The sequence below is a fragment of the Micromonas pusilla genome (genome assembly GCF_000151265.4).
Source record: "Micromonas pusilla CCMP1545 genomic scaffold MICPUCscaffold_3, whole genome shotgun sequence".
NCBI classification, from domain to species: Eukaryota; Viridiplantae; Chlorophyta; class Mamiellophyceae; order Mamiellales; family Mamiellaceae; genus Micromonas; species Micromonas pusilla.
In genome coordinates this window covers 1,856,277-1,881,571 of record NW_003315884.1, presented here as the reverse complement: position 1 = coordinate 1,881,571, position 25,295 = coordinate 1,856,277, and the positions used below count along the sequence as shown (strand labels likewise).

Sequence of the window (25,295 nt, the reverse complement as noted above, 5' to 3'; positions counted from 1 at the left end):
GAAGGGGCGACCCCTCCGCCGCGCGGCGACGTCTGCCGCGGGGGCGTTGTTGGTTCTCGTCAGATCTGATGAAGTGTCGTTTCGCGCGATCGCGATCGCGGTGGTCGATCTAGGTCACTTGTGCATGTCGCGAACGGCGCTCACGTTCCTCCCGCGAGCGCTCTCCGCCGCTTTCCGCCCCGCGCGCGTCGCGTCGAACCACCACCGCGTCCCCCTCCGCGCGAAGACGATCGCGTCGTCCGCGTCCGCGTCGTCGCCGTCGAACCCGAACCCGAACCACGAGGGGGTCACTTCGATCGCGATGGAACTCAAGAGCGCGAACAAGGCGCACGGGGGCGAGGTCCGCAAGTACACGCACGCGTCCTCGTCCACGGGGACGGACATGACGTTCAGCGTGTACGTCCCCCCCGCCGCGGCGCTGAGCCCCGTCCCGGTGATCTACTACCTCAGCGGCCTCACGTGCACGGACGACAACGCGACGCAGAAGGGAGGCGCGTTCAAAGCCTGCGCGGACGCGGGCGTGATGATGGTGTTTCCGGACACGTCGCCGCGCGGCGCGGGCGTCGCGGGCGAGGACGACGCGTACGACCTCGGCACGGGCGCGGGGTTCTACGTCGACGCGACGAGCGCGCCGTGGAGCGCGAACTACAAGATGTACTCGTACGTCACGAAGGAGCTCCCCGCGTTGATCGAGGCGAACCTCCCGGCGGCGAGAGGATTAAAATCCATCACCGGGCACTCGATGGGCGGCCACGGCGCGCTGACGATCGCGTTTAAGAACCCGACGGAGTACGCCGCGGTGAGCGCGTTCGCGCCGATCGTGAACCCGTCCGCGGTGCCGTGGGGGAAGAAGGCGTTCGAGACGTACTTGGGCTCAGCGGAGGCGGGGAAAGACCACGACGCGTGCGAGCTCCTGAAGAAGCGCGGCGCCGCGTTTCCCGAGTTTGCCGACGTGCTCGTCGATCAAGGCCTCGACGATCAGTTCTTGACCGAGCAGCTGAAACCGGAGAACCTCGAGGCGGTCGCGAAAGAGGTGGGTCAGAAGGTGAGCGTGCGAAGGCACGCGGGGTTCGACCACTCGTATTTTTTCATCTCGAGCTTCATGGAGGACCACGTGAAGTTCCACGCGAAAGCGCTCGCGTCCAAGGCGCAAGCGATGGCGGACGCCGTGGACGTCACGGCCGACCCGGCGCTTCTCGCGGAGTTCGCGAAGACGGCGGGGAAGGACATCGAGTGCAACGCCGCGGTCGCGTGGGGGCCGAAGCAACCGCTGACGAACGAAGTCGTGATCGTCGCGCCGCCGAAAGCGGGCGAGGTGCGCGTGAAAGTCATCTCCAACGCGCTGTGCCACACGGACATCTACACCCTGGACGGGCACGACCCGGAGGGTCTCTTCCCGTGCATCCTCGGGCACGAGGCTGGCGCGATCGTGGAGTCCGTCGGCCCGGGCGTGACGTCCGTGAAGCCGGGAGACCACGTCATCCCGTGCTACACCCCGCAGTGCAACGCGCCCGCGTGCATCTTCTGCGCGTCGCCGAAGACGAACCTGTGCCCGACGATCCGATCGACGCAAGGCGCGGGCGTGATGCCCGACGGCACGTCCAGGTTCACCGCGAAGAAGGACGGGACCGTGATCAACCACTTCATGGGATGCTCGACGTTTTCGGAGTACTCCGTCATCGCGGAGATCAGCGCGGCGAAGATAAACCCGCGGATGCCGCTCAACAAGGCGTGCCTGTTCGGCTGCGGCGTCAGCACCGGCCTCGGCGCGGTGTGGAACACGTGCAAGGTCGAGGCCGGCGCCTCCGTCGCGGTGTTCGGGTTGGGCGCGGTGGGCCTGGCCGTCGTGCAGGCGGCTAAGATGGCTGGCGCGGGGCGAATAATCGGCGTCGACCTCAACGAGGACAAGTTCGCGATCGCGTCGCGGCTCGGGTGCACGGACGTCGTGTGCCCGAACGACCACGAGGGCATCCCGATTCAGTCTGTGATCGTCGGCATGACCAAGTGGGGCGTCGACTACTCCTTCGACTGCACCGGCAACGTGGAGGTGATGCGAAGCGCGTTGGAGTGCGCGCATCGCGGCTGGGGCGAGTCGTGCGTCATCGGCGTCGCGGCGAGCGGCAAGGAGATCGCGACGCGGCCGTTTCAGCTCGTGACCGGGCGCGTGTGGAAGGGCACCGCGTTCGGGGGTTGGAAGTCGCGGAGCGCGGTGCCGAAGCTCGTGGAGCGATCTCTCGCGGGGGAGCTCCCGGTGGATCACTACGTGACGCACGCCATCGACGCGAAGGGCGGCGACGTGGCGGGGGCGACGAACGAGGCGATCCACGCGCTGCACGGCGGCGATTGCCTCCGCGCGGTCGTGACGTACCACAAGTGATGAGCGAGGAGGAGGAGGAGGAGGGGAGAGAGATCGCGCGCGAGGGAGGGACGGCGCGGCCGGCGGCGTCGTCCGTGCTCCTGGAAGTGCAAAATGGAGGTTCGGCGCGTTGAAAAAAAAAAGTTCACCCTGAAACACGCGCCCTGAAACCGACGCCGACCGTAAAGGCTGACCGCTGACGCAGGCTGACGCACTGAAACCGTGCACGACGGTTCGGATTATCACTTTAGTCGGCACAGTTTAACAGTGTTTCCCGCCTTAAAGGATTTTTGTACGATACGAAAATGCTCGTATGTAAATGTAGTCATCGATTCGTACTTTGAAGAATTTTCGCACTTTGATCGATATAGAGATCGATTGGTTGCCCACCTCCCTCGCTTCTGATTGGTCAACGTCCGAGCTCGCAAACTTGGATAAACGTGCGCCAACCGTAGTCTCGTCGCTCTGCGAAAGTTGTTACGATCCCAGCGGCGCGCGCCGGGCACAATCAACGCACCCCAAGGACGCTCACTCCTTCAATTCGAGCAAACATGGCCGCGATGACGATCTCCGGGCTCTCCGCCTCCGCGATGGCGGCGAAGACGACGCGCGTCGCCCGCGCGCGCGTCTCCGCGAAGGCGCCCGTCTTCTCGGTGAAGGCGTCCTCCAGCAGGGCTCGCGCGTCCGCGACCATGGCGTCCGCGCGCGCGCCCGTCGCGCTCGGCCGCAGCTCCGCGAGGTGCGACTCTTCGCGCGTGCTCGACGCGTTCGTCCGTCTTTTGGCGCGCGCGCGAGGAAGCGCGCGTTCGCGCGCGCGCGCGATTCGTCGCGTCCCGCGCGCGCGCGCCACCCTCGAGATCGCGCTCACGTGTGGTCTTTTCTTCACGCTTCAACGGGTTGGACGAAATTGGTAGCCGTCCTCCTCCGGTCCTGGTCCCCCCAAAAACTCACCATCCTCCTCCCCCCCCGCCGCCCCCACCGCAGGCGCTCGGTCATCCCCGCGTCGTCGCCGTCGTCCGTCGCCGTCGTCGAGGGCGACGGCGAGGTCCGCGAGAAGAAATGGAGCGAGATGGACATCCACGAGCTCCTCGACCAAGGTCTCGGCTCCATCATGCTCCTCGGCGCCACCGCGCTGTCGCTCTTCCTCGCGAACTCCGCGATGAGCGGCGGCTTCATCGGGTTCTGGGAGCACTTCCACATCGGCCCCGCCTCGCTCGGCCTCCACCTCAACGCGCACGAGTGGGTCAACGAGGGTCTCATGGCCATCTTCTTCTTCATGGTCGGCCTCGAGATCAAACGCGAGTTCGTCTTCGGCTCTCTCTCCAACGTCAAAGCCGCGCTCCTTCCGTGCTTCGGCGCGCTCGGCGGCATGGTGGCGCCCATGGGCATCTACCTCGCGCTCAACTCCGTGACGGGCGGCATCCCCGCGGGCTGGGCCATCCCCATGGCCACCGACATCGCGTTCGCGATGGGCGTGTACAACTTTTTCAAGAACCGCATGCCCCCCGCCGTCGCCACCTTCCTCCTCACGCTCGCCACCGTGGACGACCTCGGCGCGATCGCGGTCATCGCGGTATGCTTCGCGAAGGGCATCGTCCCCGCGTACCTCGCCGCCTCCGCCGGCATCTGCGCGGTGCTCGCGATCTGCTGCAAGAAGAAGGTGTCCAACATGATCGTCTACTCCGCGCTCGGCGTCGCGCTCTGGTTCGCGCTTCTCAAGGGGGGCATCAACGCGGACATCGCCGGCGTCGTCGCCGCGCTCGCCATCCCCGCGGACGCGGACGCCCCCGCGGGATCCCACGCGCACGCGTTCGAGGACGGCATGAAGGTGACGCTCATCGACGACCTCATCCACTTCCTTCACCCGATATCGTCGATGCTCATCATGCCGCTGTTCGCGTTGGCGAATTGCGCCGTCGTGGTGCAGGCGTCGGCCATGGCGGGCGTCTTCACCGCGCCCGTGGGCCAGGGCATCATGGCGGGTCTCCTCGTGGGCAAGCCGCTCGGCATCGCCGCGATCTGCATGGCGGCGATCAAGATGAACCTGTGCTCGTTCCCGCCCGGGATGAACCTCAAGCACATGCTCACCGTCGGCATGCTCGCGGGGATCGGCTTCACGATGTCGCTGTTCCTGATCGAGCAGGCGCTCGTCGGGATGCCGGTGGCGAGCGTGACCGCGAAGCTCGCGATTCTGGTCTCCTCGGGGATCGCCGCGACGGTCGGCGGATTCGCGATGACGCGATTCCCCGTGTACTTCTGTGAGATTGTGTGCGACGACGACGGGTGCGCGCCGGAGCTGTTCGAGGAGGCGAAGTTCAAGAGCGAAAACGATTGCGACGAGGACGGGTGCGTCCCGAAGTTTGACGAACCCGTCAGCGCGGTGACGGGCGAGGCGAAGAAGGAGCAGTGAGCCCAAAGTATTCGTTTCGTTCGCGCGTTTCCCGCGGCACAAAACACGGTTGAGACGTCTTCGAGCGAGTCGGAAGACGGCGGCGGCGCGCGGCGATCGGATCGGGTGTGTAGCATAACTTTTTGTCTGTAAGTAGGACGGGACCGACGGGGTCGGCTCCCGCCTCTAGTTGAGGATGGTTGAAAACATTGAACGAGGTTTACGTTTTTCACCCGCGCGCCTCGACGGCGTTCGTCCATCTCACGGCGCGCGCGTCTTTCGTGTGCTTCGCAGTAGTAGTACAGTACATCTTCATTGAAACGCGATATACTATCGCGATATCTCGCTCGCAGCTCTCGAAACTCGACTCTCCTCGTTCTGTTCTTTCACCCGTCCCCGCCCGCGCTAATTTCTTTCAACTCGACCCCCCGCCCAGCCCCCCCTCCCCCGCCGCTCCCGCGCTGATATGATAAGGCGCGCGCAGCAGCGCGTCTCACGACGTCTTCACCCACCTTTACGTCTCCTCCTCGCCGTAGCTCCGCTTACTCGTCTGCCTCAGCTCCCCCCCGCACAGCTCCATGACTTCCCTCCACAGCGGCTTGGGGAGCTGAATCACCTGCTTCAGCGCGAGCTGCCGCGAGCACGCCACCGGGTACCACACCCCTCTCTCGCACTCGCTCTCGAGCTGCCCCGGGGCCCAGCCGCAGTACCTCGCGAAGAACTTGAAGTCCGTGGGCTTCAGCGTGCCGTCCTTCACGAGCTCGCACGCGCTGTCGTACCCGCCGAGGTACACCCCGGGTAAGACCTCGCTCCCGCCGGCAACCTCGGAAGATCCGTGGAGGAACGAGACGGTGCCGTCGCCGACGTCGCCGCCAAAGTAGAGCTGGTTGTTCGCGAACGGGCTGCTGTCGTCGCCGCCGACGTACCCCATGTTGTACTGCGTCGGGCGGTTCAGGATGACCCCCATGCTGCCCTTCTCGTGGTGCTCGAGGACTAAGATCACCGCCTGGTGGAAGTACTGCTGGCCGAGTTTGAATTCCTCCTCGGACGCGAGGAGGAGGCATCCCTTCTCCGGGGCGCCGATGACGTGCGCCCAGGGCGTCTCGGACGCGAGCTCCGGGTTTTGCGTGCTCAGGAGCTTGATGTTTTCTCCGCTCGCGGCTTCCACGCGCGCGGCCTCGTCCGCGGACGCGCCCGGGGCGTCGGATCCCGCGCTCTCCGAGTTCACGAGCTTGGCGCGGAAATCGCGCCAGTCGCCCTCCAGCGCGGGCGCGACGTCGTCCTCGGGCGTCGGGAGCTTCTCCGCGTCCTCCGAGCTCGACGCCGCGGAGGGCTCGGGTTCGGGCTCTTTCTTCGTGTCATCCTCGTTCTTCGGGGCGTCGTCCTTCGCCGCGCGAAGCGCGATCGCGGCGCGGCGACGCGCGGCGGGGCGCGGCGCGCGAAGCGACGGGCACGAGGCTCGCGACGACGCCTTGGAACTCGTTGACACGTGGGCTGCATTTCGTTCCGCGCGCGCGGCGCGCGCGCGGAAAGAGCGCGCGGGCGCGCTCGACGAAGACGCGCTCGCGCGCGTCGCGTGCATGCTCGCGCACAGCGTGAAGCTCATCTCTCGACGTGCGGCGTGCGGCGCGTCAGAGTCGAGTGCGGAGCCGGAGGGAACGCGCGAGATATTCCTCCGATCTTTCTTTCGGTTGATGACAGCGTGTCGCGGCCGGGCGCGGCCGCGTCCGCTTCAGTTCGGGCGCCTCGCCGGGCGTTTCGTTTTTTATTATTATTCCCGCCATCGTACGAGTAACGACGAACGAGGTCTACGTCTCCATCGCTCGCGCGTTACTCCTTATCCTTCCTCCACGTCACGAGCACGTCGTCCGTGCGGTATCGCTGCGTGCACGTCGTGTCCTTCATCGCCGTCACGTCGCCCTCCATGAACGCCAACAGCCCGGCGTAGGCGATCATCGCGCCGTTGTCGACGCAGTATCGATCGTCCGTCGCGTAGAGCGCGCCGCCGCGTTGTTTCACCATCTCTCCCATCATCTCCTGCAGCCGCACGTTACACCCGACGCCGCCGACGATGAGGACGTCCTGCGTGTTGCAGTGCGCCATCGTGCGCTCCGTGATCTCCACGAGCATCGCGAATATCGTCTCCTGAAGCGAGAAGCACAGATCCGCGGCGGTGCACTCGCCGCGACGCATGCGCTCCCTGACGAGGGTCGTCGGGGTGAGGTTGAAAGGCGTCAGAAGCGGAATTGAAAGGCGTCATAGGGTCGAATGTTGAAAAAGCGTAGGATGCGCGGAGAGAAAGTCCTTAAGGATCGGCGTTCACCACGCGGATGCAGTCGTATGGGGACCAGTGTGAGGAATACGCGCCTCGCCTCCTTCTCCGCGAACGTGAGCACGCCGCTCAGCGACACGTCCATGCCTTTGACCGCGTACGGTAAGTCGATAAATTTCGTGCCTTTCTTCGCCTCCTGCTCGATGTTGTACCCGGGCGACGGGTCGTTGCTGAGGCCGATCTCGCGCGCGAACTTATCGAGGCAGTTCCCCACCGCGATGTCGATCGTCTCGCCGAAGATGCGGTATCTCTGCGGAAACAAACGCGAAGGGGAGGACGCTATCGGTCAGGAACACGCCACGTAGGATGGATTTGTGTACGCGTGGAAACCAGCCAGTCGTCACAGATTGGGCATCGAGAATCGAATGAACGTGGCAAACATCTGTTTGTCAAATCATGATGGACGTGTGTAGACGCGGGGAAGCGTGGCGAATCGCGGGCTCGGCCGACGCGGCGTCGAACGCGTTCGATTCGACGCGCCTTTTCGTTGTACGCGATGACTTGCGTGTTCCCTCCGCTGACGTAGAGCACGACGGGATCGACCGCGCCGCAGACGACCCTCCCCATCTCTATGTGCCCGACGCAGTGGTTCACGCCCACGATCGGTTTTCCCCAGATCTGCGACAACATTCGCACGACGACGGCGACGGAGACGAGCGGCGCGCCCATTCCTGGCCCCTTCGTGTAACACAGGACGTCGAGATCTTTCGGCGCGACGCCCGCCTCGTCGAGCGCCGCCTGGACGAGGTCCAGGATCACCTCTCTGTGGTGCTCCGCGGTCTCCCTGGGGAGGAACCCCGTCCCCGGCGGCGTGATGTACGTCTTCCTCGGGTTGCTCAGGATCGCGCCGTCGGAGCGCACGACGCCGACGGCCACCTTGTTCGCGGAGCCTTCGAAACCCATCGCGAGCGTCGTCGTCGCGGGTTTCTTCGCGTTCGCGTCCGCGGGCGGCGCGCCCGACGCGGTCATGACGCGACGGACGACGTCTCGCGGCGCGCGGACGCGCGGGTGGGTGGTCGGGGTGCGGCGGCGAGACGCCCGGAGCCTTGGCCGTCGAGTCCGCGCCGGCGATTCTGTTGTGAAATTCTGCAGCTGGCCGCCGCAGATTTTTTCTGCTGCTCTCTGGCTGTAGGCACCCTGCGCGATCGGAACGTCACTCTCCATCGCGCGCGCGGCGAGCGCGATGACGCGATCGCTCGTGCACGCGTCGACGACGCCGAGGGCGTCGACTCGAGGAAGACTCCTCGCGCGCGACGGCGCGTCGAGCCGTCGCGTCGCGCGCGCGGCGTCGACGCGGCGGGACGCCCTCGTCCCGCGCGCGCTGCTCGCGAGATCCGAGGAGAAGTCGACGCGCGCCTTGTACGACGGAGGCGGCGGCGGAGGCGGCGGAAACCGCGGCGGCGGAGGCGGCGGAGGCGGCGGGAACGACGACCGCGGCGACCGCGGCCGCCGCGTCGCCGCGCCGACCGCGCTCTTCGTCCTCGCGTCCTCGCTCGCGGCCCCCGGCGTCGCGCGCGCGGCGAGTCGCCGTTCGTCGAAAGCTCCGCCCGTCGGCGACCTCGCGACGTGCTTCGTCTACGGCTTCGCGTGGTTCTACTTCCTCAAGCTCCTCCTCAAGAACCTCTTCACGCCCGTGGCGTTCTTCCTGGGGACGATGTGGATCCTGACGCAGACGAACGCGCTGCCGAGAGATCTCGGCCCGCGCGCGTACGACGCGTACGTGAAACCGTACGCGCCGAGGGAGTGGACCGCGCCGCGCGACGCCGACGAGGCGAACGACGTCGTGAAGCGGTGGGAGAGAAGGTTCTGGGACAGCGTGCACCGGATACTTCCCGCGTCGGATCACCCGCTCGCGGAGAAGGCGTTCTTCGTCGGCGTCGTGTTGGCGGGGCTCGTGTGATGGCTGACGAGATGAGATGGACGATCGACAGCCGAGAATGATTGTGATGAATGACGTTTGGTATGCAGTCACTTAGTGAACGGTTCGCGCGACGCCACCGTGGACATTAATCACTTCGCGGCGTTCGAGATCCACGACGCGAGCGTCGCGGCGCCGAACCCGGTCGCACCGCCCTTCTTGTCGTCCCACACCGGCCCGGCGATGTCCAGATGCGCCCACTTCGCGTCCTCGCTCTCGACGAACCGCCTCAAAAACAACGCCGCGGTGATGCTCCCGCCGCCCCTCGTCCCGGTGTTCTTCATGTCCGCGATCTCGCTTTTCATCTGCTCCCAGTACGACTCGCGCATGGGCATCCGCCAGAACGCCTCCCCGGCGTCGCGAGCCGCGGCGTCGATCTCGCTCGCCATGCCGTCGTCGGGGGTGAACACGCCGGCGACCTCGGGGCCTGACGCGGGCGATGACATTCGACGGCGCGAAAATGTTCATCGGTCAGTTCTTTTGAAAGTAAGGGACAGACGCGGGGATACACGATCAAATGTTGAAACCGCGGGTGGGTGAAAAACGTGTGTCCTGGCGATCGAACGCACCCAAGCCGACGATGATGGCGCCCGTGAGCGTCGCGACGTCGACGATCTTCGTCGCGCCCGCGGTCTTCTCCGCGTACACGAGCGCGTCCGCGAGCGTGAGCCTCCCCTCCGCGTCCGTGTTGTTCACCTCGATGGTCTTCCCGTTGGACGCGGTGAGAATGTCGCCGGGGCGGAGGCCGCGGCTGCCGATCATGTTTTCGCACGACGCGACGATGAAATGCGCGGCGACGTCGGGGGGCGCGGTCTCCGCGACGACGCGCGCGGCGCCGAGGGTCGCGCCCGCGCCGCCCATCTGTTATCGATCGATGACGTGGTGGATGGTGATATGAAGGAAGGGACATGATTGATTGGTCAGTATGTGATGACGTGGACGATCGTGTGGTGGTGGTCGCGACGACGGCGACGGCGACGACGCGCGGGCGGGCGAGTGGACGCACGTCGAACTTCATCATCTCGATCATGCTGCCGGCGCCGGCTTTGATGTTGTACCCGCCGCTGTCGAACGTCAGGCCTTTGCCCACGACCGCGACGTTCGTGAGGTCCTTCGCTTTCTTCCCCTTGGGCGTGTACGTCAGGTGAATGAACTTCGGCGGCTCGTCCGAAGCCTCGGAGACGCCCAGGAATGACCCCATGCCGAGCTTCTCGCAATCCTTCTTCTCCAAAATCTTCACCGACATCGTGTCCTTAAACTCCGCCGCGATCGCCCTCGCGACGTCCGCGAGCGCGGTCGGCGTCACGACGTTCGGCGGCGCCGCGACGAGCTGCTTCGTGAGCGCGACGCCCGCGGCGGTCGCCTTCGCGCGCGTCAGCGCGCCGGAGACGTCCGCGCCGGCTGGCGTCGCGACGGAGATTAATCGCAACGTCTTCGCCTGCTTCTCCGACTTGAAGCGTTGGTCGTCGAACGCGCCGAGGTACGCGCCGACCGCGATCGCGCGCGCCTTGGTCTCGAACTCCTCGGGCGCGTCGCCCATCCAGTACTTGGCGACGACGAGCGATTCGCACTTGGCTTTGTTCGCCGCGGCGGCGGCGGCGGCGCCGAGAGCGGTCCACGCGTCCGCGCCGATCTCGCCCGCTTTCCCGACGCCGACGACGCCGACGAGCTTGAACGGGAGGCCCATCGCGGCGGGAACGCGCGCGAACGCGCTCGACCCAGCCTTGCCCTTGAATTCCTCCGCGGTCGCGACGTCGTGGACGATCGCCGCGAGGCCCTTCCCGTAGGATTCGAAGACGTCGTCGGACGCGGTGAGCGCGGCCGCGTCCGCCTCGCACATCGAGAGCACGAGCGCGTCCGCGGCGAGCTCCGCGGTCTTCTCGGACGCGGTCACGACGACGTCGCCGAACGGGTGGACGTCGCCGGGGGCGTACCCGGGCGCGTTGCTCGCGGCGAATGATCGCGTGAGCGCGCCGCGAGGAGCGCGCGCCGCGAGCGCGGCGGATCGGCGAGAGGCGCGCTTCGCGAGCGTCGTCGCGGGCGACGTCACCGGCGCGCGAGCGGTCGTCGTCGCGGCGCTGGCCATGATCGGAGAAGTGGCGGACGCGGACGCGGAGAAGGACGCGAAAGAGAGCACGCGGGCGGTGCTTCTGAGCGCGCTTCGGGCGCAGCGCATGTGCGGTGGAGACTGCGCGCGGGAGACGCGCCGCGGCGAGGGAGCCGTCGTTTCGGAGATCTCGGGATAACGAAACAGGAAGTTGGGAGAGTTCTGTTCGTTTCGTCCCGGAAGTGCCGTAGACTATGAAGCGTCGCCGACGACGTACGAGCGCTCGCGCGGCCGTCCGCGAGCTACGCCCCGCTCACGGGTTCACCTCCGTGGTGACCCATCCTCCGCCGTCCCCCTCCGCGCCTTCATCGCGGCTCCGCACGTGATGATACCGCCGGTTCGTGCGAAGGCTCAGGTGGTCCACCTGATCGGGGTCGTTCCGCGCGAAGCGTCGTCGGGGCGGAGTCGAAAGGCGTCAGAAGCGGAGTTGAAAGGCATCGCGGTGTGCCGGGATCGAAACCGAGGGGTGGGAAGAGAGAAAGGACGTCAAAACTCCTTAAGGATCGGCGTTCACCACGCGGACGCGGTCGTGTGGGGACCAGTCTGGTGTGAGAAGGAGGGAGGACGCGCCTCGTTCACGGTCATCACCACGTAACAAAAATTCTCCGACGCCGGCGAACCTTGCCGCGTCTTCTCGTCGTCCACGTCGAACGGATCGCCGCCGCCGCCGCCCTCCTTCGCCTCCTCGTCGTCTAACCGCGGGAACCCCGGGGTCGGCCACTCGAACTGCGCCTTCCCGCCGGGGCTCATCCGGTTCCACGCGGCCCGTCGCTCGCCCGCGAGCGCCTCCGGGCCGTCTACGGGGAGGGTAATTGCCCATACGAAGCGACGACGGGGCGGAGTCGAAAGGCGTCGGAAGCGGAGTCGAAAGGCGTCGCGGGCGGGGTTTGAAACCGAGGGGAGATGGGCGGAGAGAAACGACCGCCGGGAGATAAAGTCCTCAAGGAACGGCGTGCACCGCGCGAACGCGGTCGTATGGGGACCAGTGTGACATAGGACGCGCCTTTGTCCACGACGACGAGGTCGCCGGCGATTCGAAACTGCTCGCGCGAGTCGGGAAAATACCACGCGAACTCCGCGGCGGGGTTCGCGCGTATTTGCGCCACCTTTTCGCTTCGAAGATCCGTCACGACGGTCACGTCCGCGGTGTCGCCTGGCGTGGATCGAGAGCGAAGAGATACGGAGGAGGAGGAGGAGGAGGAGGATCAGACGCGTCGGACTGGACGGAGAAGCGATCGACGTCCGACGACGGGACGGCACCCGGGACGGACCTCGGAAGCCGCGGTAGACGACGGTCCTGTTCGCGGGCTTGCCGTCCGGCTTCACCGTCGCGAGCTGGAAGTACTTCGCGTACGGCATGTGCTTCTGCGGAGGGTGACGACGACGGGGGGTGGAGAGGGCGCGCGGGTCGGGTCAGCGAAGACGTGGACGGACCGGAGGAGGGCTTAGGGTTGGGGTGGTGGCGACGACGCGACGCGCGATGGCGCGATGGCGCGACGACGACGACGACGACGCGAGAGACGACGCGCCTTGTTCTTCTCGAGCGCGCGCAGGACGGCGACGCGCCAGGCCGGGTGCGCGGCCGCGGAGGGCGACATGACGGGCAGCGCGATGAGCGCGGTGCGGTATGACGCGACCCGAGCAGTGCGAGCGCGACGACGATTTTTTTGAAGTCGGCGTCAAACAGAATGCAACGTCAGAATCTCGTCGCGCGCGGCGGCGACGATGGCGAGGGGCGCGACGATGCGCGTCCTCCTCGCGCTCGTCCTCCTCCTCCTGACGCGGACGCCGCCCACCGCGGGCGCGGCCGCGGCCGCGGACGCGCCGACGGCCGCGCCGCCCGCGAGGAAGAAAGGGATGATCCCGCGGTGGAAGGACCTCCCGGTCACGGTCAAGCCCAAACCGCTCGGGACGCCGCGCGAGAAGGCGGCGAGGCACTTCGGTCTCCGCGAGCGCGACCTCTTCGCGCACGCGAACGCGTCGCGCGGTGTCTTGTCGACGTCCTCCGCGCGCGTGGAGACGCTGCGCCACGACCTCAAGGGCGCGGGGCAGCACCGCAAGCTGGACGTCGACGTCGCCGTGTCGTTCCGTAGGAAGATGCGCGACGGCGACAGGTGTCACGTCGGCGTCGTGTACGACCTCGACACGCCCTTCTACGCGGACAAGTTCGAGCTCGCGCGCGCGGCGATCCTCAGCACGCGCCGCGGGATCCGACAGAACGACGCCAGCCTGCTGAACCGCACGTTCGCGGTGTTCGAGGATGGATATTACATCGGCGAGAGGACGAGCGTGCAGGTGCGTTCTATACAATTTTTTTTCACCCACCGCTCGGTTTCAACATTTGATCGCGTCACCTTTCAACTGACCGGTGAACTATTTTTGTATGGAATGGCCCTCGTGCAGGTGAACGCGTCGGCGTTCGCGTTCACCGCGCCGGCGGCGTGGCGACGCGTCGGCTCGGGCGCCAAGGTTCTCGCGACCGCGACCTTCACTGACGTCCAGATCCACAACCGCTACGGTCCGGTGCACAAGACGAAGCCCGGGGAGTGGCTCTGGAGCGCGTACTACCACGCGTGGATCGACCACCCGATCGTCGTGGCGCGGTGTCACGGCGCGGATGAGGATGGAATAATCGCCGGGGTGCCCACGGTGTCGTGGGAGGACGGCGGCGGCGACGTCGGCCAGACCGGGTGGGTCGTCGCGGCGCCGCCGACGAAGCGCGAGACGCCGTCGCGGTTGCTGTGGATCATCCCCGTCGGCGTGAGCTGTCACAAGCCGTACGTGATCTGGATCAATCACGCGATGCGGTGGCTGTGCGCGATCATAATCTGTTACGTCGTGATCAAACAGCCGAAGCATAAGATCGGGGTGTTCGCGACGAAGGAGGAGAAGGACAGGCTGAACGCGGAGATCAGAGCGTACGCGTTGAAGTATAAAGAGGAGCACCCGGAGGTCGAGACCGTGGAGTGGTACGAGTATAATTAAGGTTAGGTTAGGATAGCAAGAGGCTCCCACCGCCGAGGGTCACTGAAATCTGGTCTCATCATCTCACCTCATCTCGGCCTGGCTCGTCAGCGTCCGACTAAGAAGAGGACGACGCCCACATGGATCCGATGATGAAGGTTGCTCGTCAATTTCGCGACTTCATGAACGAACATGGGTAGGACGGCGGGCGATAACCGAGTACGATGTGAGCGAACGAACGAGCGAACGAACGAACGAACGAACGAACGAGCGCGAATCGAAAACCACGCCAAAAAAACGCGAATACCCGCGCTACGCGTCTCCCGCCCTCGCGAGCGCTCTCTCCACCGTCGCGTCGACTAAATCCTTGATCGTCGCGTCCACGCCGTCGTGCTCGTCGTACGGGCTATCCTCCTCGAAAATCTCCCGGCACATCTCCCTCGCCTTCTTCCTCCCCGCGATCCCGCGGTACCGCCGTTGAATCACCGTCGCGGCGTCGTCCAAAATCCGCGCGGCGCCCTCGTCCTCCACGTCCTCCACCCTCCCCCGTCGCATGAAGCTCTGCATCGCGCCGACGGTCCTCTGAAACGTCAGCGTCCGCTTCAGCTGACCGACCTCGGCCTCGGCGGTCACCCTGCGCTCTCGCTCCTGAAGCACGCGCGCTTCGAGCTTCTTGTTTACCTCCAGCATGTCCTGCATCCCCTTGACGCACTTGGCTCGAAACGCCGCCTCGACGTGCGTCGCGCTCCGCAGATTCTCCTTCCCCTTCTCGCGCGCCTCTTTCCGCACCTCTATCAACCGCTCCACCTCGCGCTGCTCCGCGAAGTCGTTCACCGCCTTCAGCTCTCGAAGCGCCGTCTCCGTCTCCTCGCGCTGCGCCGTCAGCGCCTTCCGCGTCGCCTTCAGCTGTTTCCGCAACGCGTCGACGCGCGCGTCCTTCTCCGCTTGATCCGCGAATTGCGTCAGCCGCGCGCGTTCGATGGTCTCCTTCCTCCGCGTCGCGCGGACCGCCTCCTCCCTCGCGTCGCGGAGCTGCTCTCTCAGCGCGAGGCACTCCTCGCGCGCGCGCTCGGCCTCCGCGTCCGCGGCGTCCACCGCGTCCGCGGCGGCGTCCAGCTCGGCGCGACGCGCGCGCTCCGTCCCGGGACTCGTCGTCGTCGGCGTCGCGGCGCCCGGGCCCCTCGCGATCATCCCGCCGTGCCCCCCCCGCCGCGCCGCCGCCGCGTCCTCCATCGCTCGCGTCATCGCGTCCTCGAGGCGCGCGTTGTCCGTCGCGAGCGCGGCGCAGTGCGCCTCCGTCTCCGCGAGGTCGTCCGCGAGCGCGTCCAGCTTGGCGGCGTGTTTCATCTCCAGCGCTCGAATCTCGGATTCGTGCGCGCGCGCGGTCGCCGCCGCGCGCGCCACCTCGTGCGCGGACGCCGCCGTGGACGGGACGTAGGAGGTCACCGCGACGTCGTTTTGCGGCGACGGCTCCGGCGTGCGCTTCTTCGGTTTCGCTCGGCTCCGGCGCGTCGTCGCGTCGTCCGACGACGACGCCCCCTCCGCGTTCGCTCGGAGGAAGGCGCGGATGACGTTGCGCGCGAGCGCGAGCGCGCCGTCCACCTGCGTCTCCGCGATGCCCTCGTCGGAGACCTCAGCGAGCATCCGCGCGAGCCCGTGCGCTTCCTCCGCGTCCAGCGACGCGCGAGATTTGTGCTCCAAGAACGCGGGCGTGAGCATCGCGAAGAGCGCGTCCGGGGTTTCCTCCTCGTTCTCGTCGTCCGCGTCGTCGTCGCGGGGCTCGCGCTCATCGGCCGTCGAGGGACCCGCGACCGCGGGTTCCTCCTCCGCGATGGCGTCCATCTCCGCGTCGCCCCTCCTCGGCGGCGCCTCGGAGGCGTCCGCCGCGGCCATTATCGCGGCGGGCGTCGTCCGAACCCGGCGCGCGCGCGTGTGCGCGCGAGATGGCCGCGCGGAACCGCGACACATTCGAGTTCGCAAACGGTCACCACCCCGAACCGCCTTTTAACGAACGCAGCCTGCCACGTGCTGCTGATCTGAGTCAACGCCCCGCCCGTCGTCGTCCTCAGTAGGCGAAGCGCGAGCCCGCGGGGGTGACGGAGTCGCGCGATGCCGATCATACTGAGCCCGCAGCGGTCGTCCGTGGACCTCTCCCCGAGGAGCGAGGAGGAACCCGCGCCGACGCCCAGGCCGTCGCTCAGGAAGAGGCACTCCGAACGATTGCCCGCGCTGTCGCTCGCGAGCGTGGACGCGCCGACGCCGCGCGCGCCCGACGCCGCGCCCTACGCGAGGACGCCGTCGGGTTCGTCGAGGAGGACGACGAAGACGATGTCGAGGAGGAACTCGGACCCGGGCCCGAGAGACGCCGCCGCGAGCGACGGCGCGGCCGCGGACGGCGCGTCAGACGCGCCCGCCGACGCCGACGCCGTCGCTCAGAGCGCGCCCTCGCTCAAAGCGCGCTTCGCGAACCTCGTGTTCTCGATGGAGACCGAGACCATGAGGGACGAGCGACGATTGCGCGTGATCCACGACGTGTACACGCACGCGAACGTGCGTGGATACGTCTCGCCGTTCACGCTGACGAACCCAGACGACGACGGCGCGTTCCATCCCGGAGCGGCGACGCAACCGACGCGGTCGTGGGGGCGCCTCGAGAGACTCGCGACGACCAAGGAGGAGAACGAAGAGGAGGAGGAGGAAGAGGAGGAGGAGGAAGGGAGCGAGAAGAAACCGAAACCGATAGAACCGAAACCGATAGAACCGAAACCGCCGCCGCCGTTTCGTTCGAAGACGGTGCGCCTGACCGCGGCGGCGAGGGCGACGAGCAACAAGAGCGTCGACGACGACCGCGGCGACGTCTTCGGCGAGGCGGTTCGACTCTTTCGCGGGCGCGTGTGGATCTTCTTCGAAGACCCGCACTCGTCCCGGCTCGCGTTCGCGTGCGCGGTGTTCATCCTGCTTCTCATCGTCCTGAGCAGCGTGACGTTCTGTTTGGAGACCACGCACGAGTTCGAGGATAATTCGCGGCGGAAGTTTGAACTGTTCGTCGTGGAGTGCGTCTGCATCGGAATTTTCACGCTCGAGTACCTGCTGCGGATATCGTCGACGCCGGATGTGAAAAAGTTTATGAAGGACCCGATGAACGCGATCGATCTCATCGCGATCTTGCCGTTCTACGTCGGTCTGATCTTCACCGGCAGCGGTCTGAACAGCTCGCGGATGTTCCGAACGGTGAGGCTCGTCAGAGTGTTTCGAGTCATGAAGCTCGGGCGGCACAACCGAAAGTTCACCGTGGTGACCAACTCTCTCAGGCAGAGCGTCGACATGCTCGCGATGATGATCTTTTTACTCGCGATGACGGTCATCATCTTCAGCACGATGATATACTTCGCGGAGAAGGGGAGCTACTACGAGGACGAGGACGTGTACTCGAGGAAGACGGACATCTCGTGCGACGGCACCAACGGAAACCAACTCTTCGCGTCCGACGGGAAGACGCTCGCGAGCGGATGCGAACGGACGCAGAGCCCGTTCAAATCCATATGGCACTCGTTCTGGTGGACGATCGTGACGATCATGACCGTGGGGTACGGCGACGTGGTCCCGATCAACCCGGAGGGGAAGTTCGTCGCGTCGTGCGCGATGGTCGTGTCGTTGCTTCTCTTGGCGCTCCCGATCGCCGTCATCGGCACGGAATTCACGCAGCAGTGGATGGAATACAAGAGAGAGGAGGCGGACGCGACGTCGCGCGGGACGCGCAGGAAGCTCGCGCCGAAGTTTCTGGAGCTCAAGGAGATGGCGAAGGATCACCTCACGACGCTGGACGAGACGCTGCGGGCGATGCGCGAGGTGCAGACGGACATCGACGATCGAATACTCCGCGTCCGCGCGCGACTCAAACTGAAGGTGCAAGAGCAGCAGACCCTGAAGCGAAAGGCGCTCGCGAAGGGCGCGGACGTCGTCGCGAACTTGCTCGAGGCGAAGCGAGAGGAAGCGAGCACGGGGACGGACGAGATGTTAGACTTGGAGATGCAGAAGCTCTGCGAGGAGCGCGAGCGCTTGCGTCGATGCGCGGAGAATGCGGCGAGGTTGTCCACGGGTTACGGGTTCCCCGAGGACGTGCAGATCCTCGCGGACAAGTACCGGCTCATGGACGAGCTGAGGTACGACGACTACGAGATCATCGCGAACGAGATCGACCTGTTGCACTTCGAGGCGCTGCGGTGGCAGCGAGAGACGCACTCGCGCGAGAGCGAAGTCGTCGCGGGGGGGGAGGAACCAGATCTCGGAACTAGCGGAGCCGAAAACGAGACGGTAACCTTATCAGTAGGGGGGACGCGTCAATAGATAGTCAACCCTAGAGGCTACGTAACCTTAAGCGCACAGTAGACGAATTTATTAGAACGCGCGTCCGTCCGTCGCGAACCGCCGCGCGCGTCGTCACGTCACGCCGCGGCGGGCTCGTCCGTCTTCGCCGCCGCGGCTTCGGCTTCCTCCCGCTCCCGCTTCAACTTCGCGCTCGCCGCCCTCTCGCCCGCGATGTGCCGCTTCAGGCGCTCGAGCTGCTCGCGCTCGCGGTTCAGCCCCGCCTCGAGGTCCTCGAAGAATCGAAGCTTGAGCTCGACTTTCCTCGTCTGGTTCTCCGTGATGACGACGACGAGCTTTTGAATCTCGCGCGCTTCTTGATCCGCGAGTTGCTTCGCGCGCTTCGCCGCGGCGGCGACGCCAGCGGCGGCGGCGGCGCGGCATCGATCCTCCGTCACCGGCGGCGGCGGGCCGAGGGAGTGCGGGTCGGTCGGCGCGGGTGGTTTCTTTTCTCCGTCATCCGCGCCGTCGACGTCCGTCGTCGCGGTCGTCGGAGCGGTCGGAGCGTCCTCTTCGTCGTCGAGCGACGCCAGCGCGGCTTGAGCGGCGGCGGCGGCGACGCGCGGCCCCGCGCACGCGGCGAGAAACGACACGCTCGCCATCACCGGGTTCGGCGCGCGCTCGAACGGGCGATGGACCGCGTCGTCGTCGCCGCCGCCGCCTCCGCAACCCGACTTGGTCTTCTGAAGGTCGTCGATGAACGCGTCCTCGATCGGTAAGCGAACGAACCTTCGGACGCACTCCTCGACCGTCTTCGACCCGACGTGCGCGGCGACGTCGCTCCAGTTCTCGCCGTGCGTCTCCAACCCTTCCAACATCAGCAGCGTCTCTTGGTCGCTCCACATGAACGCCTCTTTCTCCGCGTCGTTCTCCTTGTCGCCGTTCTCCTTGTCGGCGTCGCCCCCCGCGCCGCCGGCGCGTTCTTCAGCCTCCTTCTCGTCCTCCTTCTCCGACTCCTTCGTGGACGTCCTCCTGACGAACGACGCGCCGGAGACGCCGTCGGGGAGGACGCCGCCGGTGAAACACTTCACGCACGCGTCGATCGGCCCGTCGCCGCCGCCGTCGCCGCCGCCGCCAGGAACCACCACGCCCTTGGGCGGATCCGCGCAGCGGTAGTAGACTCTCCCCACGCCGCCGAGCGCGCGATCGCATCCGACGCAGACGCGCCCCCCCGCCGCCGCGTCGTCGCCGCCGCCGCCGCCGCCGTCTCGGCGCTTCGCGCGGTAGTCGAAGCGGTACAGCACCGCCGCCGCGGCGGTGTTGGTGCCGGGTTCGACCTCCGCCGGCGTCGCGGCCGTCGCCGCCGCGTCCGGGGACCAGTTGATCAGCCCCCAGCGGTTAAAAAATTCGTACGCGCGTTGGCACGCGTCGACGTCGCACGTTAACCCTTTCCGCGCCGCGGCGAACGACAACCGCGCGCTCGCGCCGTCCGACGAGAGCAGCGCGTTGAACCGCGCCATCGCGGTCGATCGAATCTTCAAGTACGTCTCCCTCGCGCCGCCGCCGCCGCCGCCGCCGCCGTCGCCGCCGAAAAATTCCGGCAGCGCGTCCTTCTCGAAATCGCTCACTTCGTCCCGCCCCCACGCGAACCACCCCGAGTGCTCGGGGATCGGATACCGCACCTCGGTTCCCGTCCCCGTCTCTATCGTCGTCTCCGCCTCCGCGAGCTTGGACGTCGTCGCCGTCTTCGCGAACGCTTCCACCGCGGCGGCGGCGTCTCTCGCCGCCGGCGTCTGCCCCCTCGAGATGTTCTCCATCGTCGACCCTCTCGGCGGCTTCATCATCACGCCCCCCACGCTGACGTACCCGTGGTACCCGACCACGGGTTCCCCGGGTGGATCGCGCGGCGTCCCCGCGCTCGCGGCCGCGGCGTCGTCCACGCACGCGTGCGGCGTCGTGAGTTGTCTCCGAACGACGTTCGCGCCTAATCGCTCCGCGAGCCTCGCGCTGGCCAGCGTCTCCCCGCCCTCGCTCTTCGGCGCGAACGCCCTCTTCTTCGCGGCCGTCGTCTCCTCGTTCGTCCCCGCCGCGTCGTCGACCGCGGGGCGCTTCTCCCCGAGGACGCTCGGCGAAGCCCCGGCGCCGGGCCCCGCGGCTTCCGCGGCGCCCGCGGACGCGGCGGCGGCGACTGCGTCCATCGCGTTCCGCGTCGCCGCCTCCGCCGCCTCGCGCATCGCGCGCATCGCGCGCACCGCGGGGTCCTCCCACGCGTAATCGCTCTCCTCGCAGTACTCGTTGAACCGCGCGCTGTCTAACAACCACGCGGCGATGACATGCTTCGCGGGCTCCGCGCGTCGCGAGAGCCCCAGCCGAAGGTTCGGGTCGTCTTCGAACTCATCCGGCGGCGGCGACGTCAAGTTCGACCCCACCGCCGCGTTCGCCTGCGCGCTCGACAGCGATATCCACGCGTCGTAACTCCCCGGGTGGCGCTTGTAGTGCACGTGCGCTTCCTTTCCGAGGACGCCGAGGACGAGCACGTCGCTCGTCGCCGCCGCCGCGGCGGCGGCGGCGGCGATGTCTTCCTCGTGGACGACGTGAGTGACACCGTCTTCGTACTGCGACACCGCGGCGACCGCGCCGCACGCCGCGATCGCGCGCGTCAACTCCGCGCGCTTCTCCGCCGGGACGTCCGACGACACGTGGATCTTCGCGTGACCGAGGAGCCCCTTGGCGCGCAGGTCGTCTTCGCACTCGACCATCATCCCGACGAACTCTCGTCTCTTGTGCTCGCTCTGCCAGTCGAACCGCCGCCACCGTCCCTCGTGCTTCCGCCTTAAGCACCGCTTCAGGATGACGAACAGGGCGCCGCCCGGGGCGAGGTCGCGGAAGCACCGCGCCGGGAGCTTCATCATCGGCCGCGGCGTCGGGGAGGACGCGCCGAGGGTGTCCTCGTGCCCCTGGAGGATCTCCATGATCGTCTTCGCGACGTCCTCGCGCGACGTCGGGTCCTGACCGGGGAACGCGCCCGCGAGGCGGGACGTCACGCCCTCGAGCTTGCGGAGGTACTCATCGCTCTATTCGTCGCGGTGGTGGGGGCGAGGGTAGGTATGGAGGACGCCGCGCGTCAGAGGGAGGGAGGGAGGAGAGGAGACCGGAGGGAGGCGGCTTCGAGATGGAATCGAACGATCAACCCTAAACGCGCAACGACGCGCGCGACGATCGCGCGTCGAGGCGAGGACGCGCGAGGATCGACGACGACGCGGCGCGCGATAGGACCCACCTCGAAGAAGTCCTTGTTCCGGAGCTTAATCTTCCGCGGCGGCGGCGCCATCGCGTCCGCGCGCTCGTGCCGCGCGCCGGGGCGACGTCGCGAGTGACGACGGACCGAGGCTGGTCGTCGGGTCGTCGCGCGCTCCGCTCGAGCGCGACGAAACGCACAGCTGTGTAATAAAATGTCGGCGCGCGCGGATCGGCCATCACACCGCGAGCGCCTCGACCCCCGCGCGCGGTCGCGAGCGAAGGATGCCGCTCGCGATGTCTCATCATCACGACGACTACGTCGACGACGAGAACCCAGACTACCCCGCCGGGGACGAGGGCGACTTCGCGGAGTGGGAGGAGGAGGACGATGAAGATCGCGCGACGCGATGCGTCTTCGGCGGCGGCGTCCTACATCCGACGCCCGCCGCGGCGCTGACGCACGCGGCGAACGCGCACGGGTTCGACCTGCGCGCGATCGTGAGAGCGAACGACCTCGACTTCTACGGCGTGATTCAGTGTCTGAACTACGCGCGAAGCGTCGCGGCGGAGCGCGAACGCGGCGGCGGCGGCGGCGGCGGCGACGGCGACGCGACGGCGGCGGCGAAGGATGCGATCGAAGGCATCGCCGCGGGGAAGCATCGAGACGAGAAGTACCTCGTCCCCGCGCTCGAGAACGACCCGCTGCTGTTCGACTGGGAAGAGTACGTCAAGGGCGGCGGCGGCGATGTGAACGACGACGACGACGACGACGAGCTGGAGCGCAGGGCGAAAGCCGCGGCGAATGCGAATGCGAATGCTAACGCGAACGATGCGGACGCCGACGCGGACGCCGCGACGCTTCGCGCGGCGCTCGCGGCGGCGCGCGCCGAGCGCGACGCCATGCGCCTGCGCGTCCTCGAGCTCGCCGGGAAGCTCGGGGAAACGCCTCTCGGGGTGGACGTGAACGAAGACGCGCCGGCGAACGTCGGTCTGGCGCTTCTCGGCGGCTCCCGCGTCGCCGCCGCGCCGCCGCCGCCCGCGCGTCGGCCGCCGGCTGCGCGTCGGCCGCCACCCGGCCCTAATAAGACCGCGGTCCAGGAGGTCGACGACGGGTACTTCAGCTCGTACGCCGCGTTCGACATCCACCGCACGATGCTCGACGACGTCCCTCGGACGCGCGCGTACCGCGTCGCGTTGGAGAAGAACCCGACGCTGACAGCTGGCGCGACGGTGTTGGACGTCGGCTGCGGGACGGGGATCTTGTCCATGTTCGCCGCGAGAGGCGGCGCCGCGAGCGTCGTCGGCGTCGACGGCGCGGCCGCGATCGCGGACGTCGCGCGCGCGAACGTGAGGGATAACGGATTGTCGGATAAGGTGACGATCGTGCACGGGAAGCTGGAGGAGTTGCTTCGAGAAGAAGAAGAAGAAGAAGGAGAAGGCGCCGGCGGCAGGTTATTACGCGCGGCGGCGGCGGACGGGTCGACGTCGAAATTCGACGTCTTGGTGTCCGAGTGGATGGGATACGGGCTCCTGTACGAGTCCATGCTCGACACCGTCATCGCCGCGCGGGACGCGCTGCTCAAGCCCGGCGGCGCGGTGCTCCCGGACGTCGCGACGATTCACGTCGCGGGGTTCGGCCGCAACGCGACGAGCCTCCCGTTCTGGGACGACGTGTACGGGTTTCGAATGCCGGAGGTGCAGTCGCGTTTAATCCAAGACGCGGCGCGCTCTGGTTTCGCGGTCGTGTGCCCGGTGAAGGGCGAGCACGTCGTGACATCCTCCGCGGAAGTCCAGAGGCTCGACCTCGCGACGATGACCGTGAAGGACACGGAGTTCACGTCGTCGGAGTGCGTCTTGACGGCGCGCGGCGACGGCGTCCGCGGCGACGAAGAAGACGCGTCGGCGCGCGCGGGCGGCGGCCGAGGCGCCGACGGCTTCTCGGGCGATTCCGACCCGAACCCTAACGGCCCGGTGAGTTGCCACGGCGTCGTGATGTGGTTCGACACGGAGTTCAGCGCGCGGTTCTGCGTCGACGCGCCGACGACGCTGTCCACGAGTCCGTACGAGGAGAAGACGCACTGGGCGCAGGCGATGCTGCACTTCCCGGAGCCGATATTTTTGCATCCGGACGGGTGCCTCGCGACGACGGGCGGCGGCGGCGGCGGCGGTTCGGAATCGGAATCGGAATCGGATCTCGGCGGCGAAGCGCGCCCCGCGCACGGGGTGAAGGTGAGATTGGGGATGGCGAAGTGCGACGCCGCGCGGAACGATCACCGCGCGTTGGACGTTTCGCTGGAGTGGGTTCCCGTGGACGCGGACGGGAACGAAGGCGGGAAGAGGCGCGCGAGGATATACAAGCTGTAGCGGTCGTAGGGCGAGAGCGCTTGGTTCTGTACCGCGTCGTGCGTTGATATCATACGTAGTGCTATGGAAGTATGGATCCGCATAACGCCATCGACCCATCAAACGCCAACATCAGATCAGATCAAATCATCGTCCGACCCATGAGCGCGACTCTCTGCACCTCCTCCAACGACGACCGAAACACGGACACCGGCTTCCCCCCCAGCACCGCGCGGTCCTTCAGCGCCGCCTGCTGAATGTTCGCGTCGTCGCCGCTAAACTCCACGAACGCCTCGCCCGTGGACATCGCCCCGGGATGGCTGCCCGCGAGGTTCGCCATCCCGGGCGCGATGATGATCTTCACCTTGTCCTCTTCCGCGCCCATCCCGTAGAAGAAGTTCACGACGTCCGCCTTGGTCGCCTCGGGCGGCATCCCGCGCACGCGAAGGATGCCGCACAGAGACGGATCGCCCGGCGGCGGCCGCGGCGGGAGCCACTCGCCGTTCCTCGCGCGCTCGAACTCCGCGTCGGACGCGAGCGACGCGGCGACGACGCGGCCGTCGAAGACCCGTCCGTTGAGCATGTCCTTCGCCGCGCGCGCGCTGCACTCCGCCTGAAACGACACGTACGCGCGTCCGGGATCGCCCGCGTCTATCGCTTCCCGCGGCGGCGGCGGCACGACCATCGCGTCGATGATGCCGCACTTTGCGCACTCCTCTCGGAGATCCTCTTTAAACTCCTCGCGCGATCGCGGGCTCGAGAGCTCGCCGCTGGAGACCATGCCGTCGAGGAGGACGCACCGCCGAGTGAGCGTCTGCGCGGGAACGCCGAGCGGCGTCGGGGGGAACCTGTGGAGTTCAAAGGCGTCAGAAGCGGAGTTCAAAGGCGTAGAGGGCGGGGATTGAAAGCGAGGGGTGGGCGGAGAGATGCTCCGGCAAAAGTCCTTAAGGATCGGCGTTCACCACGCCAACGCGGTCGTATGGGGACCAGTGTATAGAACGCACCGCGTGTTCACCTCCGCGATGGCCATCGTGGCGTCGCGTTCGCTCGTCGCGCGCATGTGCATCGTCGCGCGCGCGTTTTGCATGGCGGGGTCGTCCGCGTCGTCGTTCGGTGTCGGAAAAAGCCCTTGTCCGACGGTATCCGCCGCCGGCGCGGCGGCGGCGGCGGCGGATACCGTCGGAGAAGGGCTTTTTCCGACACCGAACGACGACGCGGACGACGCCGCCGTGCAAAACGCGCGCGCGACGATGCACATGCGCGCGACGAGCGAACGCGACGCCACGATGGCCATCGCGGAGGTGAACACGCGGTGCGTTCTATACACTGGTCCCCATACGA

The 25,295-nt window shown here is 67.0% G+C and overlaps 13 protein-coding genes across 13 annotated transcripts in view; 5 read left to right on the top strand and 8 right to left on the bottom strand.

Moving 5' to 3' along the window:
- Window positions 1-124: 124 nt before the first annotated feature.
- MICPUCDRAFT_56831 (formaldehyde dehydrogenase/S-formylglutathione hydrolase) lies at window positions 125-2,508 on the top strand (the record flags this gene model as incomplete). The annotated part of the gene is made up of 1 exon (XM_003057492.1): window positions 125-2,508. The coding sequence occupies one exon, from the start codon at window positions 125-127 to the stop codon at window positions 2,375-2,377; it is 2,253 nt and encodes a 750-aa protein (XP_003057538.1). The 3' UTR covers window positions 2,378-2,508.
- Window positions 2,509-3,048: 540 nt separating this feature from the next.
- MICPUCDRAFT_39065 (NhaA Na+:H+ antiporter family) lies at window positions 3,049-4,766 on the top strand (the record flags this gene model as incomplete). The annotated part of the gene is made up of 2 exons (XM_003057491.1): window positions 3,049-3,095; window positions 3,341-4,766. The coding sequence occupies 2 exons, from the start codon at window positions 3,049-3,051 to the stop codon at window positions 4,764-4,766; spliced, it is 1,473 nt and encodes a 490-aa protein (XP_003057537.1).
- A 493-nt stretch (window positions 4,767-5,259) lies between these two features.
- MICPUCDRAFT_56829 (uncharacterized protein) lies at window positions 5,260-6,351 on the bottom strand (the record flags this gene model as incomplete). The annotated part of the gene is made up of 1 exon (XM_003057020.1): window positions 5,260-6,351. One exon carries the CDS (start codon window positions 6,349-6,351, stop codon window positions 5,260-5,262), a length of 1,092 nt encoding a protein of 363 aa, XP_003057066.1.
- Window positions 6,352-6,575: 224 nt separating this feature from the next.
- MICPUCDRAFT_44141 (glycoprotease) lies at window positions 6,576-7,980 on the bottom strand (the record flags this gene model as incomplete). Its single annotated transcript, XM_003057019.1, has 3 exons — window positions 6,576-6,945; window positions 7,134-7,327; window positions 7,540-7,980. The coding sequence occupies 3 exons, from the start codon at window positions 7,978-7,980 to the stop codon at window positions 6,576-6,578; spliced, it is 1,005 nt and encodes a 334-aa protein (XP_003057065.1).
- A 280-nt stretch (window positions 7,981-8,260) lies between these two features.
- MICPUCDRAFT_56827 (uncharacterized protein) lies at window positions 8,261-8,977 on the top strand (the record flags this gene model as incomplete). The annotated part of the gene is made up of 1 exon (XM_003057490.1): window positions 8,261-8,977. One exon carries the CDS (start codon window positions 8,261-8,263, stop codon window positions 8,975-8,977), a length of 717 nt encoding a protein of 238 aa, XP_003057536.1.
- A 110-nt stretch (window positions 8,978-9,087) lies between these two features.
- MICPUCDRAFT_32662 (uncharacterized protein) lies at window positions 9,088-10,835 on the bottom strand (the record flags this gene model as incomplete). Its single annotated transcript, XM_003057018.1, has 3 exons — window positions 9,088-9,422; window positions 9,565-9,856; window positions 10,002-10,835. 3 exons carry the CDS (start codon window positions 10,833-10,835, stop codon window positions 9,088-9,090), a joined length of 1,461 nt encoding a protein of 486 aa, XP_003057064.1.
- A 939-nt stretch (window positions 10,836-11,774) lies between these two features.
- Window positions 11,775-12,467, bottom strand: MICPUCDRAFT_7738 (uncharacterized protein; the record flags this gene model as incomplete). The annotated part of the gene is made up of 3 exons (XM_003057017.1): window positions 11,775-11,888; window positions 12,086-12,255; window positions 12,374-12,467. Coding segments are annotated over 3 exons (378 nt in total), but the record flags the coding sequence as incomplete, so codon positions are not given.
- Window positions 12,468-12,547: 80 nt separating this feature from the next.
- MICPUCDRAFT_56823 (uncharacterized protein) lies at window positions 12,548-12,700 on the bottom strand (the record flags this gene model as incomplete). Its single annotated transcript, XM_003057016.1, has 1 exon — window positions 12,548-12,700. The coding sequence occupies one exon, from the start codon at window positions 12,698-12,700 to the stop codon at window positions 12,548-12,550; it is 153 nt and encodes a 50-aa protein (XP_003057062.1).
- A 127-nt stretch (window positions 12,701-12,827) lies between these two features.
- MICPUCDRAFT_56822 (uncharacterized protein) lies at window positions 12,828-14,087 on the top strand (the record flags this gene model as incomplete). Its single annotated transcript, XM_003057489.1, has 1 exon — window positions 12,828-14,087. The coding sequence occupies one exon, from the start codon at window positions 12,828-12,830 to the stop codon at window positions 14,085-14,087; it is 1,260 nt and encodes a 419-aa protein (XP_003057535.1).
- A 291-nt stretch (window positions 14,088-14,378) lies between these two features.
- On the bottom strand, window positions 14,379-16,034 carry MICPUCDRAFT_62702 (uncharacterized protein; the record flags this gene model as incomplete). Its single annotated transcript, XM_003057015.1, has 1 exon — window positions 14,379-16,034. One exon carries the CDS (start codon window positions 16,032-16,034, stop codon window positions 14,379-14,381), a length of 1,656 nt encoding a protein of 551 aa, XP_003057061.1.
- Window positions 16,035-18,393: 2,359 nt separating this feature from the next.
- MICPUCDRAFT_56819 (SWI/SNF and RSC chromatin remodeling complex protein) lies at window positions 18,394-21,702 on the bottom strand (the record flags this gene model as incomplete). Its single annotated transcript, XM_003057014.1, has 2 exons — window positions 18,394-21,445; window positions 21,652-21,702. 2 exons carry the CDS (start codon window positions 21,700-21,702, stop codon window positions 18,512-18,514), a joined length of 2,985 nt encoding a protein of 994 aa, XP_003057060.1. The 3' UTR covers window positions 18,394-18,511.
- A 1,061-nt stretch (window positions 21,703-22,763) lies between these two features.
- MICPUCDRAFT_14868 (protein arginine methyltransferase) lies at window positions 22,764-23,975 on the top strand (the record flags this gene model as incomplete). Its single annotated transcript, XM_003057488.1, has 2 exons — window positions 22,764-23,509; window positions 23,588-23,975. The coding sequence occupies 2 exons, from the start codon at window positions 22,764-22,766 to the stop codon at window positions 23,973-23,975; spliced, it is 1,134 nt and encodes a 377-aa protein (XP_003057534.1).
- Window positions 23,976-24,096: 121 nt separating this feature from the next.
- MICPUCDRAFT_62698 (uncharacterized protein) overlaps window positions 24,097-25,295 on the bottom strand; it is a gene marked incomplete at its 3' end in the record, with an annotated part of 1,830 nt that continues 631 nt past the window's right edge. The window contains exon 2 of the mRNA XM_003057013.1: window positions 24,097-24,802. Within this exon, the coding sequence (XP_003057059.1) occupies window positions 24,097-24,802 (706 nt within the window). The remainder of the gene's footprint in view (window positions 24,803-25,295) is intronic.